We start from the raw sequence: 15,311 nt of genomic DNA on the forward strand, positions 1-15,311 counted from the left end.
AGTGAGTTTATGATTGAAAGAAACATGCAATTTACTTAAGGTTTTACATATGATCCATAATGATATTTCAATCTTTGTTGAAGGGCTTCTGATAATTGCTTTTTAGATGCTTTGTCAGTTCCATTCCTGTCTGTGACAGGTAATGCTGTTTATTTTCCTCATAAAGTTTTCTTTGCCTTCTCGTGTAGGAGTTCAGGGGACCATATGAGGTGCCAGGGAACGAACCCAGATCAACCTTGCACAAGGCAAGCACCCTGTCCCACTTTAATAATGCTTCAGCCTCTCATTAAGCATTTTTAAGACTCATAACTGAGCTATTTGAAAGGAGTTTTTTTTTTTTTTATCTTGGGCTGGAGACATAGTAGAGCAGGTAGGACACTTGCTAATGGTCAACCTGGTTTCTGTCTCTGGCACCCAATAATGGTACTCCAAGTTCACCAGTTAAGTAGAGAGCCAGGAGAAAACTGAGTGCTACCAGGTGTCTCAAAAAATAACTAAAAATCTAAAAAGTAATAATAATGACTAAAAATCTGATGTTCTATATCTAAAATAGGTTTATGATGTTTGCATATGTTTTATGCTCTCCTATGAGAAATATGTGTCTGTATTGTGTAGTGCTACTCATTTTCTGTTTGAGGGGTGGGGTATACAGAGGCTGGAATTCAGGGCAACCATACAAGGCTAGTACTATATTGCTCAGCGCATCCTCAGACCAGTGATTTTCCATTTTTCAATCAATATCCAAGTAAACAGTTGCCATATTGCAATGCAAGTGCCTTACTCCCATGCTATCTATCCAGCTTGGCTCTTTGGGGTTTCGTTTTTATTTTTATTTTTTAAGATTTTCAGAGAGGGCTGTAGTGATAGCACAGCGGGTAGGGCATTTGCCTTGCATGCGGCCGACCCTGGTTCGATTCCCAGCATCCCATATGGTCCCCCGAGCACTGCCAGGAGTAATTCCTAAGTGCAGAGCCAGGAGTAACCCCTGTGCATCGCCGGGTGTGACCCAAAAAGAGAAAAAAGATTTTCAGAGAGTCGAAAGATATTTGGAATCATTATACTGATTTATTGGTAGCAAGCAGGATGAATTAGTTGAGGTGTTGTATGATTTCAGATCTAAGGATTCTTGTCTTTAATATGTATTAAAGGAGGCTGGCTCGAGCAGTAGTATAGTGGGTAGGACATTTGCCATGCATGCAGCTCACCCAGGTTCAACTCCCAGTATCCATATGGTCTCCCAATCACTGTCAAGAGTAATTCATGTGTGCAGAAACAGGAGTAACCAATGAGCATTGCTGGATGTGGCCCAAAGGAAAAAATATATATAATGATGTGCGTTGAATTCAGTATATTACTGTGAAAGAGATGCACTATTTCACAAGAATTTTATATTCTCTTCTACAAAATGAATTATACAAATTGTGAGGATATTATAAAATAACTAAAAGATCAGCTTCTTTTTTTATGCTGTGTGGGAAGTTGGGATGGTCACACCCTGCCATGCCCAAGAGTTACTCCTGGCTCAGCTCTCAGAAATTAACTCCTGGCAGTGCTGGAGGGGACCATATGGGAAGCCGGGGGATCAAAGACCCTACCCACTGTACTATCACTCCGGCCCCATAGAAGGTAACTTTCTAAACAATTAGGAAGTGGCATATGCTAGAGAATCTACATTATAATCCTCAGATGTAAAACCTGGAATTTTGTTGTCCGATTTAATTAACCAGGCCAACTAAAATACTATACATTTAGGAGAAAGTATTCACTTGCAGGTAATGTCTTCTCAAGCTTAGTAAGCAAGTAGAGGCTTGAGGAGAATGGTCATCTAATTAAAATCTGTGCAATTATAGAGTCTCTTGTTTAACTATCCTCTTGAACCTTTCATCATCCCTATGTCCTGTTTAGCCAATAATGTGTTACTTAGCAAGATTTAGCCCTTCTGAATATATAATTAACCTGTGAAATTATTTACATGTGAACTTTGGATTTATTTGTCATTCTAAGAAAGTTGAGGTCAGAAAGATAGTACAGGGATGCAGCATTGCCTTGCACATGGCCATCCCAGATTCCATCCCTGGGGTGTCGTTCCCCAAACCACCAGCTGCAATCCTCAGCACAGAGTCAGGGGTGAGCCCTAAGCACCACCAGTTGTTGCCTCAAAACCAAAATAAAGTAAAAATCTTGTTTTCTGTGAATTTATGTAGAAATGATGTTGAAACTCCTAGTGAGGCATTCTATGAGCAGGTTTTAGGTTTTCTTTCCTGTCATACCTTATGGAGCTTTTGGAACACTGGAATGTTTCTGTTGTCCTTATTGTGAAAAAACGCTTAAGGGCAGAAGAATAGTACCTAAGTCAAGGCTCTGCCTTGCTTGTGGCTGACTCTGGTTCAGTCCCTGGGCACTGCATGGTCAACAAATATGACCAAGAATACCTCCTTCAAATTCAGTAAAATTTTTCAAATGTACATAGCTGGATTTAGCTCAGTAGTAGAGAGAGAGAGAGTGTGTGTGTGTGTGTGTGTGTGTGTGTGTGTGTGTGTGTGTGTGTGTATAGCATTTATGAGGCTCTGTATTCAAGCCCAGCACCTATCCCACAGAAAGAGAATATTTGCTGTTTAACCATAACTGACCTTTCTTAATTAAAATCAGTCCAAAAGGCTGCTTAAAACTGCATGGTGTGCGTGTTGGGGGCTAGGCTATACCCGCTGCACTGCATGGGCTCCCAGACACAGCCTCTCAGTGTTGCAGGCTGTGCTCCCCCAGAATTAACATGTGTAACTCAGCTAAATTTCAGTTCTTGTCTGAAGGCTTCTTAGAAATGTAATTCGCCTTTGAAACATTCTTGCCGAAGGGTTATTTTAAGCCCTACAGTATTGGGCCAGGGAGTCGACTCGGGCTGCAGCACATGTGCAGCATGTGGGAGCACAGACTTGGTACCCTACACTGCGTGATTCCCCAGTACTACCAGGAGCAGAGCACTGAGCCTGGAGTAGCCTCCTCTGAGCACCATTGGGTGTGGCCCAAAACTAAAAGAAAAAAGCACGTGAGGCCTAGAGAGATAGTACAGTGGGTGTGGTGCTAGCCTTGCCTTGCGTGCAGTACATGTGACCCTCTGAGCCTTGCCAGGAGTGACCCTGAGCATAGAGCAAGTGCAAGCACCTCGGAGTAAGCCTGCACACTGCTAGGTGTGGCCCAAAGCTACATGGGAGAAAGGGTTAAAAAACAAAACCGTGAATGTTACAGTGATCTAAGGGTCAGCAATAAAAATAGCTTAGTATAGTAGATTAAAACATTGCATGGGTAATCCCAAAACAATTTGCATAACTCCCCATGAAAGCTCCATTTCTCAATCAACAGAAAAATTAGAAGAAGAAAAAGGAATTTTTGTATGAAATTTAAACTGAAGTGACCAGAAAGTTTCTGCCTAACAGACTTCTTGAAAACAGATTTTCCTAAATCTTCACTAAATAAGCAAATTGAAAATCAGTGAAATGCAATAATCTTTAAAAATAGGAGTTATCAATTTTCGGATAAAAGTTTTTCGGGGGGCACTCTGACTCTCCATTAATCATGTTACCGGTATATACAATAAAGCCTTGACTTAATATAAGATTTCATGTTTCTTAGATTTTGTAGCATGAATATTGAGTCAGGTTATATAATCTTAGAATAATACAAAAGTGATTATGTAGAGTTGAAGGTGGCAACAATTTGGTATTAAAAGTGCATGTAGGACTCAGAGCTTTTGTGCAGACTGCATGTCTTTCTGGAACCAGGTCTGAAATGTGGCCCTGTCTCCAGCTGACTTGTTCTGTCAGACTGAGTCACAGGATTAACCCTTGACATGGTCCTTTTAAAAAAAAGAAAAAAAGGCAAAGATTAAACAACTGCATTGAGTAGAGCAGCACTTGATCCAGCTATATGCATTTTTTTCCCTGTAATATGATTCTCCATAAGGGGGGTGGGGGAATTGTGCTGCAGCTGTTACATAGATTAAATTAGTTTTTTTCAAAAAACTTTTTTTGAGGAAGAGAAAAAGACAATTGTGATAAAAATTAATGGCTGCCTGCATGAACCAGTTCAGTGTCTTTTGAAGTAATGCTGACTTAAAAAGGATGATATTTAGTAGTAACGAATTTAAAAGACCTTGCCATATTATGCAACTAGAATAAGAGAACGTTTCATTTAGATTATTGCCAGTTTTCTTGATGATTTACTGTTTTTTGAGGGATGAACTTAATGTGACTTCTCTGTCTCTAGATCTCTCCTGCCCCACCCCTCATGCTGGGTTTCTGCATTTATTCTCGACTTCGTAGTTTATATTGTTATGTATTGAGGGAAAGATCCTAAATACATTTTTATAAGTTTTATCTGTTTTTGAGAGTGGAATGAAAAGTAGAAGCAAAAGCTTTTAACTCAACTCTATTTAAATGTTCCCTGTTCAGATTTAAAAGCAATTTTTCTTTTTAAATAAAGAATAGGGAGAGAAAAAGAAGATATGGTTATAAAGTGGAAATAAGTTTATTTCCCTTTTTGTTTTAAAAGCACCTCTTCCCTGAGCAGGAAAAAAGTCTTTGTCTAGGAAAGAATAAAATTTACTTGAATGGTTTTAAGTCGTGGCATTGTTAATTGCCTACCAAAGCTTTTTACACAGTTCTCTAAGGATTGAAATGGGTCTTTGTGGCCTCCCAGGAGGAGGAAGGCACTGGCATTCTGCAGACGGTTTGTAGTGGGCTGCCCTGGCCACTGATGTTCTTTTGCAGCTGCTGCTCGGCCTTTTCTCTGTCTGGAGAGTGTTAAGGAAGTTTCCCTGTTGTTGTGATACCATCAGCTTTTGAGAACCTTGTGATGTTAACTGGCCTGTTTTTCTGATTGGACTTTGCTACAATAATTTGATAAGTGTTTCATAAGAATGCGAGTTTGGATATTGAAAAATACCCCTAGAATACTTCTTAATTAGAAAAGCTCTGCTTTAGGAAAAGTGCCTTTGAAACGAAAGTTTTATGTCCCTTGTTGCAGCTTCTGAGCCTCCCTCTGAACATACACAGGGAGAATAGATAATCCAAAGAGGTTTTGATGAGGGGAAATGAGAAAAACAAGTTGCCAGTATGTTTTTATGAGTTGAAATTCCCACTAAAAGATAAATAGAAAATTTTTAAACAACAGAAGGTGAGAAACATGCATTTGCATAGTGCCTGAAACACTGATTTCTGAATAATATTTAAGAGGTATATGACATTTATTCTCATACTTACTATTTTTCCTTTTTGAAATATTTGAGCAATAATATAAAAAATAGTAATATCGAAGTACCCCTTAAGAACAACTGTGATCTTAAAAGAAGGAAACTACTTCTAGGAAATTTGTTTTTTAGCTTACTATACTAGCTAGCATGCATATTTGGTCTTTATACATGGTAACCTTTTATAAGGGAAAACAAATCATTTATTTTTTTCTGTTTAATTACTGGATTGCTTAATGTGTATTAGATATTCTAGAAGCATTTAGCCAATTATAAGCTTCGTTAGTCTTACAAATGAGGACTTTAAGGAGACTTATCTGAAAAAAATGTTATTAATTTTTTAATGTTTTTAAATGTTATTAAAAACTTTTTCATGAAATATTTCAACTTTTCCAATAATTTTTGGATAATTTAAAAAAAACTGTAATTTGTTTTACTTAGGTAAGAGGTACTTAGATAATGTGTTGGTTTTCTCCAGGAAATTATTTCATTAAAGGCTAAACTGTGTGGCTGCTTCTTGTTACACGTGATTCAGCATTTCCAATTCCTATTTGCTTGATCATCTGTTTATCAAACTTGGAAGCATCTTTAGACCACACCAGGTGGTATTATTGCTAGAGGTGTAGCAAGCTAGGTTTCCTTGCCCCAAGAGCTCTGACTTAATTCAAGTTTTAAAAAAGGGTTAGCAGGAGATTTCATTTTGCTTTATTTGGGGGGAGGGGGTGTGGGTGTGGGTGTGTGCTCAAAACTAACTTGGGATGTTTTTCTCCAGGCCATTTATATCTCTTTTTATTATTTAGAATTGTAAGCTGTATTTTTTTATATTCCTTGGGATATTTTTCTCTTGGACATTTTTATCTCTTTTTATTATTTAGAATTGTAAGCTGTTCCACCAATGCAATAACTTGATGAAAATTGAGAGCTTACTTAAAGCTTAAACCCTCCCCTGTGCTCTGGGAGTTGGTTCAGTCCTGTTTTGCATAAGTTCCTTTTGAGTAAATCCATGTGTGGATACATAGTGCTGGAGACTTGCTCTGTTTGGCTGTGTAGATGTGTGTTTTGGAGAGAAGCCCTGAGCAGTGAGCTGCAGACAGTAACAGTTTCAAACTCAGCATGTATTGTGCTTATCCTGTGCCTGGGGCGGGCAGCAATTCTTTAATGTACTATTATAATGGGAAGACGGTAAGTCTTTTTCTTTGTTCACAAAGCTGCTAACTGTCTTCTTTATTGGAAAGCAGTATGGATTAATTGCTAAAACTAGTGAGGTTTTGTGTCATTATTTTCTATAGTATTTTCTTGCTGTTAAGTAGTGTCAAAGTGAGTCTTTCACACAGTTCTCAATAGTTTGTGGCTCTTTTCAAGCAGTAAAGAATAGAAGCTTGAATTTGTGCGTTATTTTTAATGCCTAATGTTTACCAACACTGAGCTTGAAGTATATTTGTTTTAATGTTTTTTTATGTTGCAAACATATAATCTATACAAATATACATACACTTATAATGTGTTTAGGGATTATTTTATTCATTGTAGATAGGAGGGAAAGATGAAAGTCATTTTGGATATTCATAAAAATAAGTATGAAGCTCTGGGAATGATTAGGGAAGCAGGCAGCTAGTGACGGCCGTGTTTCCTGTTTGGAGTTTCAGGTCCAGAGCCTGCCTTGACTGGCTACCATCTGTTTTCAATCAAACTGAAAATTTGACCCTATACAGATTCATAAAATAAATCACTATTTTTCAAAGAATGCATTTATACATTTTTTCAAAGGATATATTTATAGTCAGTTTGTAGCACATGGTTAGATGTTTTAAAGCAATACTTTCCTGGTTGCTAAGTCTTTTCTTTCTTTAAATTACTTGGTATTATTTTGTATGTTTGTCCACATATATTTTAATCAGAGGATTTTTGCGTTTTCTAAGGAAAGCAAATGTCTCTAGAAGATTTGATGAGAGAAATACTTGTAAGATACTTATAAATATTATAAAATTATTAATCTAATGAAAAGTTATCTTGGGATTGTGTCAGGAAGTTACTGTTTTCTTCCTCAGCTTTTCCAAAAAGAAATTTTCTCTCAAGTGTCTTATTAATACATGGTTTTTTATTTTTGTACTTGGAGATTTTAATGTTAATGCTTGAAGTTATAGAGAGACTTTAATCACAGTTCCCTAAAAATAGGTGTAAAATTAGATAGGTTTGTCCCTCTTTTTGCCACATGGAAATGTTTGTTGAAAGAAACAGATGCCTTTGAAAGTAGCAGGGTGCTAGAGAACTAATGAAAGTACTTTTTCATTTTCTTACTATGGTAAGGTCTCTTTAGGGTCAGACCGTTAGCATTTGTTTTTAAACTTTGGTAAGCTTTCATAAAGCTAGTTGAGTATCAAGCTAAAATATTCTCATTAAAAAGTATTCAAGCTGCCCATGTAAGCAGGACTTTGGAGAATATTAGATATAGATTTCTATGGGTAATGTAAGCAAAATTCTTATCTCTGTATAATTTCCTTGTCTTTCTCTTTGTTCTACATTGGTGGGGAGAGGGCAGCTTTGATCATATTAAGTATTTCCAGGCTTACGGTAGGTGACATAGCTGCTATGGTAGAGGAGTGCAGCCTGAAAATTGATAGCTTGTGACTGATGCAGGTCAAAGGTGACGTTTATGTTCTTAAAAAATGCATTGAATAGATGATGTATATTGTCTCAGTCCTCTGTCATCGGCCATAGCATTACTTATATTTTGGTATGTATTTTAATATTACACCTTTGGTTTATTGTAATTCTGTTGAAATGTAAAATAAGAAAAGTATGTAGTATATATTTATAAAAGGTCAGTGAAATCCCATCATATTTTATGTTGGTAAATGTCTTATAGTGAAAATTAGCACTACTGTTTTTAGAGTTGAAGTGAAATATACATCCTGGCAGGATCATATGCAATTTTCAGTCTGTTAGTAGACTAACGAAGTGGACAGGTTAATTTTAAGCACGGTTTTCATTCAATTTTATCACTGTTTTTTGAGATGATAGAGCAGATTAGTATTTGAAATACTAATAAGTTTAGATTGATTTCATTTTTGAGATCCATCCCATTGTTAATTTTATGAGAAAGAAATTGTAGTACTACTTGCCTTGAAGAGAATGCTTTCTCTTTTTTTTTTCTGGTTTCTTAAATTTAAATTTTCAAGTTGATCCCATCTATTTAAGGGTTTAGGGGGGCTACTTTAATAATAAGACTGACCTGACTCTTTGGGAGGAAAACTATATAGTTAAGATATGGCTGTATTGTATTGCTACAAATGTAACAGGCTTGACTATGCACAGGAAAGAAAAACCGAAAACATTAACCCTGCTCCTCATTCTTTGAAAAGAGATTGAATTAATGTCCTGTGTCTTGTAGGGTTTTTTTGTAGCTGTATTCTCTACTAGACTAAAACATATTACAGTCTGTTTTTTAAAAAAGAATGCCATAATTGTGACGTTTAAGAAACAGTAAGGAAGAAAGGGTTTTCTGAGTTTCGTTATCTACAAAAATCTTGGCCTGTGTCCAGTTTCCTCAGTGCCAGGACTGAGTGGTGTCTATCGTACAGAAAGTAGGCGTCAGAGGGGCAAAGGAGTGAAAGTCTGGGGAAGGAGAGGAGACTCCTTACCTTTACCTTGAGGAATATGGAGGTTTCGACTTTCCTCTAATCTCAACAGCCTCCATTTTCTAGACTTTGTACTGAAGGTGCCAGAGTGTTGCAGATATAAGAACTGCAGCAAGAACAGACATGATGCTTTTTAATTGTATCAAGGGATTATTTCAGTCATGTTAGAAACAACACAAATGTCGAGGTTTTAAAACTCAGACTCTGAAGCATGTTTTGAATAGTGAACTTTTGGGGCAGAATCTAGAAAAGAAGATGCAGGAACTAACTTGGTCAGAGCTATTGTGAGGGAGAAGCAACGCTGAGGGCTCTGTTTGCCTCACTTAATTTTCAGAGCCACTGACACTCACCTGCTACTTGCCTCGTTTTGTAAATATGGAAAGAAATTCAGGGAATTGAAGTACTTTACTGAAGCCCCACCCAATTATTAAGTGTTGGGGCGGCAGCCGGGACCAGGCTTCCCCAGGTATGACATCCTGGACAAACTAATCTCCAAAGCAAACGGCCAAATTTTTTTTATCATTGTTACCATTTTACCAGAACATAGTGCATTGGAGAGGAAATGGAAAAAGCACTGGTCTGTTCTAAGAAAAATAATTTTGAATATGTAATCAAACAGCCATTTTTTTAAATGCTGGTTGATATAGTCAGTTAGGCATATTTGTATTAACATCTCTTAAGATAAAGCCTAACAACTCTGCTTGCAAACTAACAACACAGGTTTTAAAGTTCAAGAAAATGGCTTGCAAGTCTTTTTTTCTAATACAGTTCACTCTAAAACCTAATCTCATCATGGTTTTGGCACCTGCCTAACCATGCATTCTGTCTTTTCATCAGAATTTGAGTGATGCATAACAAAACTCTACATTCCACGTACTTCAAAGACATCTTTCAAATGAATATTGTAGGCAATAGTACAGAAACCAGCGTGAGAATATATGGAACTACATTTCCTGTTATAATGGTGATTTATTACTAATTTACATGGGAGAGCAAAATACAGTTACTTAAAATACTCAGGTTATCTGTGGGCACAGATTTAAATCTAACATTTATATGATAAGGAAAACACTAGCTCTCTAAGACAAATGCTAAAGACATGAGTGACAAGGACTTTGAAATCTACTTTGGTGGAAAATATCTGAGGGTATGTTGTATAAACCAAAGAAGGATTTTTTGTTTGCTTAAATGCAAATAGATACAAATACCAGTGAGTCAAAACTCTGTGGCCCCTGCAAGGAGAGTATGTTGTTACTGGTCAGGTTTATTAATGTTTAGAAAAAAATTATGTCCCTTTCTAATAGTTTGTGATACATATTGAAGAAGGGGATCAGGTGCTGAATTGTTAGATCTACATGTCTTTAAAATGTAGGCAGCTTGGAGTGACAGGTATTGATTTGTTCAGAAATCAGCATACAAGTTTCAATTCTATAGTTTATTTCTCCACAGGAAATAAATGTGTTTACTATTTTTTAAGAAATAATGGCTACTGTGAAAATAGTAAGAGTTACAATGCAGAGGTCGTAAAATATGCACAGTAATGATCATTTAAAATTAATTTAAAATGTGTCTGCCCTTAAGGGGAAATTTTTCTAACATTGGAAAACCAGTAATAACCTACTGCTTGTTAGACATCAGAAATGAGTTGTTTTAAGGCACTTTGTACTGAAGAGGGAATTCTTTTTTCTTGTTATTTGAAAATGAATCTTACATTATTTTACCCCTAACCGTGTCTCTGGAATTTCTTGGGGAAAGATATTAGTCTTTTAATTTTTAAAAAACTGTTGAAAATATAAACACTATCCCTTTTACAGAAATTCCAGTTGAATGTTAACAGGCTAATTAAGTAAAAAGAATCTTTCAGAAAGATAATTTGTGAGTTCCATAAATTGAACTGAAGACATTTTGTTTTATGATGTCTTTGTAGTTTCCATTTTTAGAGATATTTAGTACTGGAATTGTGTTCATATTTCTTGCCTTGGTCTTGGAATTACCACAGAAACTTTAGCAGTAGATGGAGCTTTAAGGAAAAATAAATACTAAAATATGAAAAACTTTGAGATATTTATTAAATCTGTCTCTTTGAATATTCCAAGACACTAGAAAAATCTCAGGCTCTTATTCCATAGATTTATTTAAATGAATTAATGTCTTTTACTTTAGAACTTTGCTTGGTTTTAATTTTTTTTTTTTTCTTTTTGGGTCACACCTGGCAATGCACAGGGCTTACTCCTGGCTCTGCACTCAGGAATTACCCCTGGCCATGCTCAGGGGACCATATGGGATGCTGGGATTTGAACCCGGGTCGGCCGCGTGCAAGGCAAACGCCCTACCCGCTGTGCTATCTCTCCAGCCCCTTGGTTTTAATTTTTGATAGAAGTAAAACAAAATGAGAGGATCTAAATTTTAGAAGCTTTAAGAAGGTATTGTATAGGTTAAAGGAATGATTTATATCTAAATGTATACCTAAGATCAGTATTACAGAAAATAGTTGATCCAGAATTATCAAAGAAATCAGTAAGAAGAATAAAGCTGATAGTACGAGTATTCAGACACTTGCCTTGCAGGCAGCCAGCCCGTTTGATCCCCAGAACCACACATGGTTTCAAGGCCACCACCACAAGGACTGATCCTTGAGCATAGAGCCAAAATTAAATCTTCAACATTGCCAAGTGTGGCCAAGGTCAAAAAAAAAATTTGATAAGAAATTTTTAGGAAATCTCTAAATTTCTCTAATTTTTACCTAGCACTCTTGCCTACATGAAATAATTATTGAACCAAACTTTTCATTTTTAAATAGCATCTTTTTACCAAATTAGGTTCCAAAAATTTTTTAAGAAGGAAATAAATACATTGTTCTTGCAATATATTGTTCTTGCTCTATGTGAAACGTGTAAGTTAATGAGTAGTAGCTGAAAGATTTTCCTGATTTTTTTGTTTGTTCTGTTTTGTTTTTGCTTTTTGGGTCACACCCAGCAATGTTCAGGGGTTACTCCTGGCTCTGCACTTAGGAATTACTCCTGACAGTGCTTGGGGGACCATGTGGAATGCTGGGGATTGAACCCGGGTGAGCCACGTACAAGGCAAATGCCCTACATTCTGTGCTATCGCTCTGGGCCCCATAACAAAAAGATCTTGATAATTACTTAATTTGTCTTTAGTTTTCAACATTTAAATGTGATTTTTTTTTTTTTTGGCTTTTTGGGTCACGCCCGGCAATGCACAGGGGTTACTCCTGGCTCTGCACTCAGGAATTATCCCTGGCAGTGCTCAGGGGACCATATGGGATGCTGGGAATTGAACCCGGGTTGGTCGAGTGCAAGGCAAACGCCCTACCTGCTGTGCTGTCGCTCCAGCCCCTTAAATGTGAATATTTTTAATTATTGATCCCAAGGTTCCATAAAATAGAACCTAACTTAGGTTGAAATTTTTTTTTCTCCAGAGACCTAAACTTTTTTTTTAAGGATTAGATACTCAATTATCTCTTGTTAAATAAATTTTAGTTCAAAATAAAACAATATTTTATTGTTTTAAATTTTATTTTAAAATATAGCATGCAAATTTTAAGCAGACCTGAATTGTAGCATTTGTTTTAAAATTATGGTGAGGATTTATTAGCCAAATTGTCTTTATTTTGTTAATCTTGATATTTGATGAAGATGGTGCTGAAATGATATCTATGATTAGCATTAAACTTTTCATATGTTAGCATTAGATATTTAGTATATGACCTTAAAGAGCACCTTAATTCATGTCATCTTGACAAAAGAACTAAAAGAAGACTAAATATAGTGAAATCTTTGGTAATAAATTCTGTTATAGCATATTCAGAAAGATAAGCTTACTTATCCTCTTTTTCACATTAGGTTAAAATGTTCTAAAAATGTTAGATCTTTAAAAATGAGAGTTTGCAGTGATTTTGCTTTTCATCAGCTTTGAGATTTTTAAGATTATTTTTAAGATTATTTGTCGCAAAATAATGTATTTTAAACTGCTGAGTAAACAATGTGATTTAAACCTATATTGCTCCATATAATAACCACTGTTCACATCCTTATTTCACTCATTGAAATGTGAGTTCCTTTAGTACTGTTCACATTTCATCTGCTCAATAACACACAGTTATATTGTACAGCACAAATGCCATCAGAGAAATCTCTTTGGACATTATTTCTCTAAACCATTCTAATTTTTTTGCTAAAGCGTATCTTAAGATAGTATAGCTGTTCTCACATAGGAAAGAAAATTTCCAACTCTTTCTATTTAGGACTTGTAAAAAGTATCTACTGCCACATACTATGGTTTGTGTGTGTTTTTTTGTTTTTGTTTTTTTAAGCATGGGGTCTCATCCTCTCTTGTGTGGTAAGATAAAAAGAAAAATTACTTTCAGAGCAAAAGTTTTTAAGTTTTGTATATTTTCTCAGTAAATTACCAGTGACTTATAATGTCTTCCTGGCTTTCAGGTCATTCCAACACTAATGACAAGAGAAATGCATTCAAATCAAGAGCCCAGCACACAATTCTAGCCTCGTGAGCCGCACAGTGGTCTGCCCTGCATTGAGGTTATGCATATGACACTGTAACCCAAGTAGAAAACTCTGTGTTTACTAACTCACCTCTGACTAAGGGCAGGAAGCAAAACATTCCAAAGATAATTGTGTGATCATTGTAAGAAGTGACTGTAAATAGTCATTCCTGAAGTACTCTTAGGAAGTAAATTTGTGTGGATGGGATGTGGCAGTTAAAGATACTAATGCTGACTTGTTTTCGACCAGATTTAGCAGTGAAAGGAGGTCAGATTTTCACTTACATTCCTTTAAGTTGGAATCAGTGTCATGGTTGTATTCATCAGACACTCAAATTTGCTTTCATTGCCATTTCAGAGAGTTAATATAAGTGCTTGGGAAAAGAGTTCGGGTGTTGGCAGCAGCCTCAAGCCCGGCATTCTGAAATGGGAGCCAGAATGCTAGGACACAATTCAAAGTAGTTATCACATCTTTGTAGAAATCTCAAATCACTTAATTGTGCCTTTTTCCTGTTTCTCAAATAGTTTTTGCTTCTGTTATATTTTAAATCATCTCAAACATACTTATTCCTTTCTTTTAATTTTAAAATGGTTTGTTGTAATACAAAGTCATACTAAAGATTTAAATGCATGATTAGATCATTAACTGGAAAAAAACTGGCATCTATGTGCAGGTGATCAGATGACATAAGCAGTCTGGCTTTAATTTGTGGGCAGTGCTGATTGTAACTGAAAGAGACTTGCTCTTTTTGTGGAGTTGGCTGGCCGTTTCTCTGCATCTGGAGTTAATAAAGCCTGTGGGACCACATCAGTTGCTCTTCACCGCAAGGACTCTTTGATCTGAAAAATCAGGACTGGCACAACTGTTGCTTCAGAACATTGCATCTCTGTTTTGCAAGCTATGGTTAAGATACCAGAAGTAAAGTTATTTGAACTGTGTTAGAAATGCTCTTAGATGAGTCTGAGAGAACCATGTTTTTTAGAAACATTTTTATTATGATAAAAACTTTGAACTCAGGGCTGGAGTGATAGCACAGCGGGTAGGGTGTTTGCCTTGCATGCTGCCAACCCGGGTTTGATCCCCGGCATCCCATGTGGTCCCCCAACACCGCCAGAAGTAATTCCTGAGTGCAGAACCAGGAGTAACCCCTGAGCGTTGCTGGGTGTGACCCAAAAAGCCCCCCCCCAAAAAATTTGAACTTATGTTAGTAAATAATAAATAGAATAGTTTTAGGATTTTTGCCATTTTCTTTCATAAGCTTTTTTCTTTAAAAGTCCATTTATTTTGTCCAGTCTATTAAAAACTAGCATTAAAATACAGATTTATTACTGACACGAGCCCTGTTTTTTCCATAAGGTTTAAAATTTTTATACAAAATTTATATATAATGGGGCTGGAGCAGCAGCATAGCAGGTAGAGCGTTTGCCTTGCACGCAATTCCCAGCATCCCATATGGTTTCCCGAGCACTGCCAGGAATAACTCCTGAGTGCATGAGCCAGGAGTAATCCCTGAGCATCACCGCATTGCCGGGTATGACCTGGAAAGAAAAAATAAATTATATATATAAATTTTTATGTAAAAGCCAGCAAGCCTCTTCTGCTTTCTGTGGTTCTTGGTCTTCTTGCGCTTCATGACAGTTATCAGTTAAACCTTATCTCATCAATATATTCTCCCTTGAAAGCAATTTGTTCAAATCATTTAAGCATTTAAGTCAAATCTATTTTTATAAATGCAAGCATGTTAAAATTTTTTAAATGAAAGTATCTCATACCTAAAAAAAGAAAGTACCTCATACAATTAATAGATTGGAATAAGAATAAAGAAACGGGCTGGAGCAATAGCACAGCGTAGGTAGGGCGTTTGCCTTGCACGCGGCCAACCCGGGTTCGATTCCCAACATCCCA

General features: G+C 36.4%; 1 protein-coding gene across 9 annotated transcripts in view; it reads left to right on the forward strand.

Moving 5' to 3' along the window:
* Positions 1 to 15,311, forward strand: part of TCF12 (transcription factor 12) — a 370,531-nt gene that overhangs the window by 306,442 nt on the left and 48,778 nt on the right. For 2 of the 9 annotated variants that reach the window (XM_012936116.2, XM_004602610.2), the window contains exon 1: positions 6,309 to 6,424. The exons of 6 other annotated variants lie outside the window; for them this stretch is intronic. In XM_012936116.2, coding sequence (XP_012791570.1) covers positions 6,356 to 6,424 — 69 coding nt within the window. In that variant the 5' untranslated portion in view covers positions 6,309 to 6,355. Of the gene's footprint in view, positions 1 to 6,307; positions 6,425 to 15,311 lie in introns of those variants that run through there. One more of the 9 variants, XM_055118056.1, reaches the window with a different exon arrangement.

This window comes from Sorex araneus, chromosome 10 (genome assembly GCF_027595985.1).
Source record: "Sorex araneus isolate mSorAra2 chromosome 10, mSorAra2.pri, whole genome shotgun sequence".
NCBI lineage: Eukaryota > Metazoa > Chordata > Mammalia > Eulipotyphla > Soricidae > Sorex > Sorex araneus.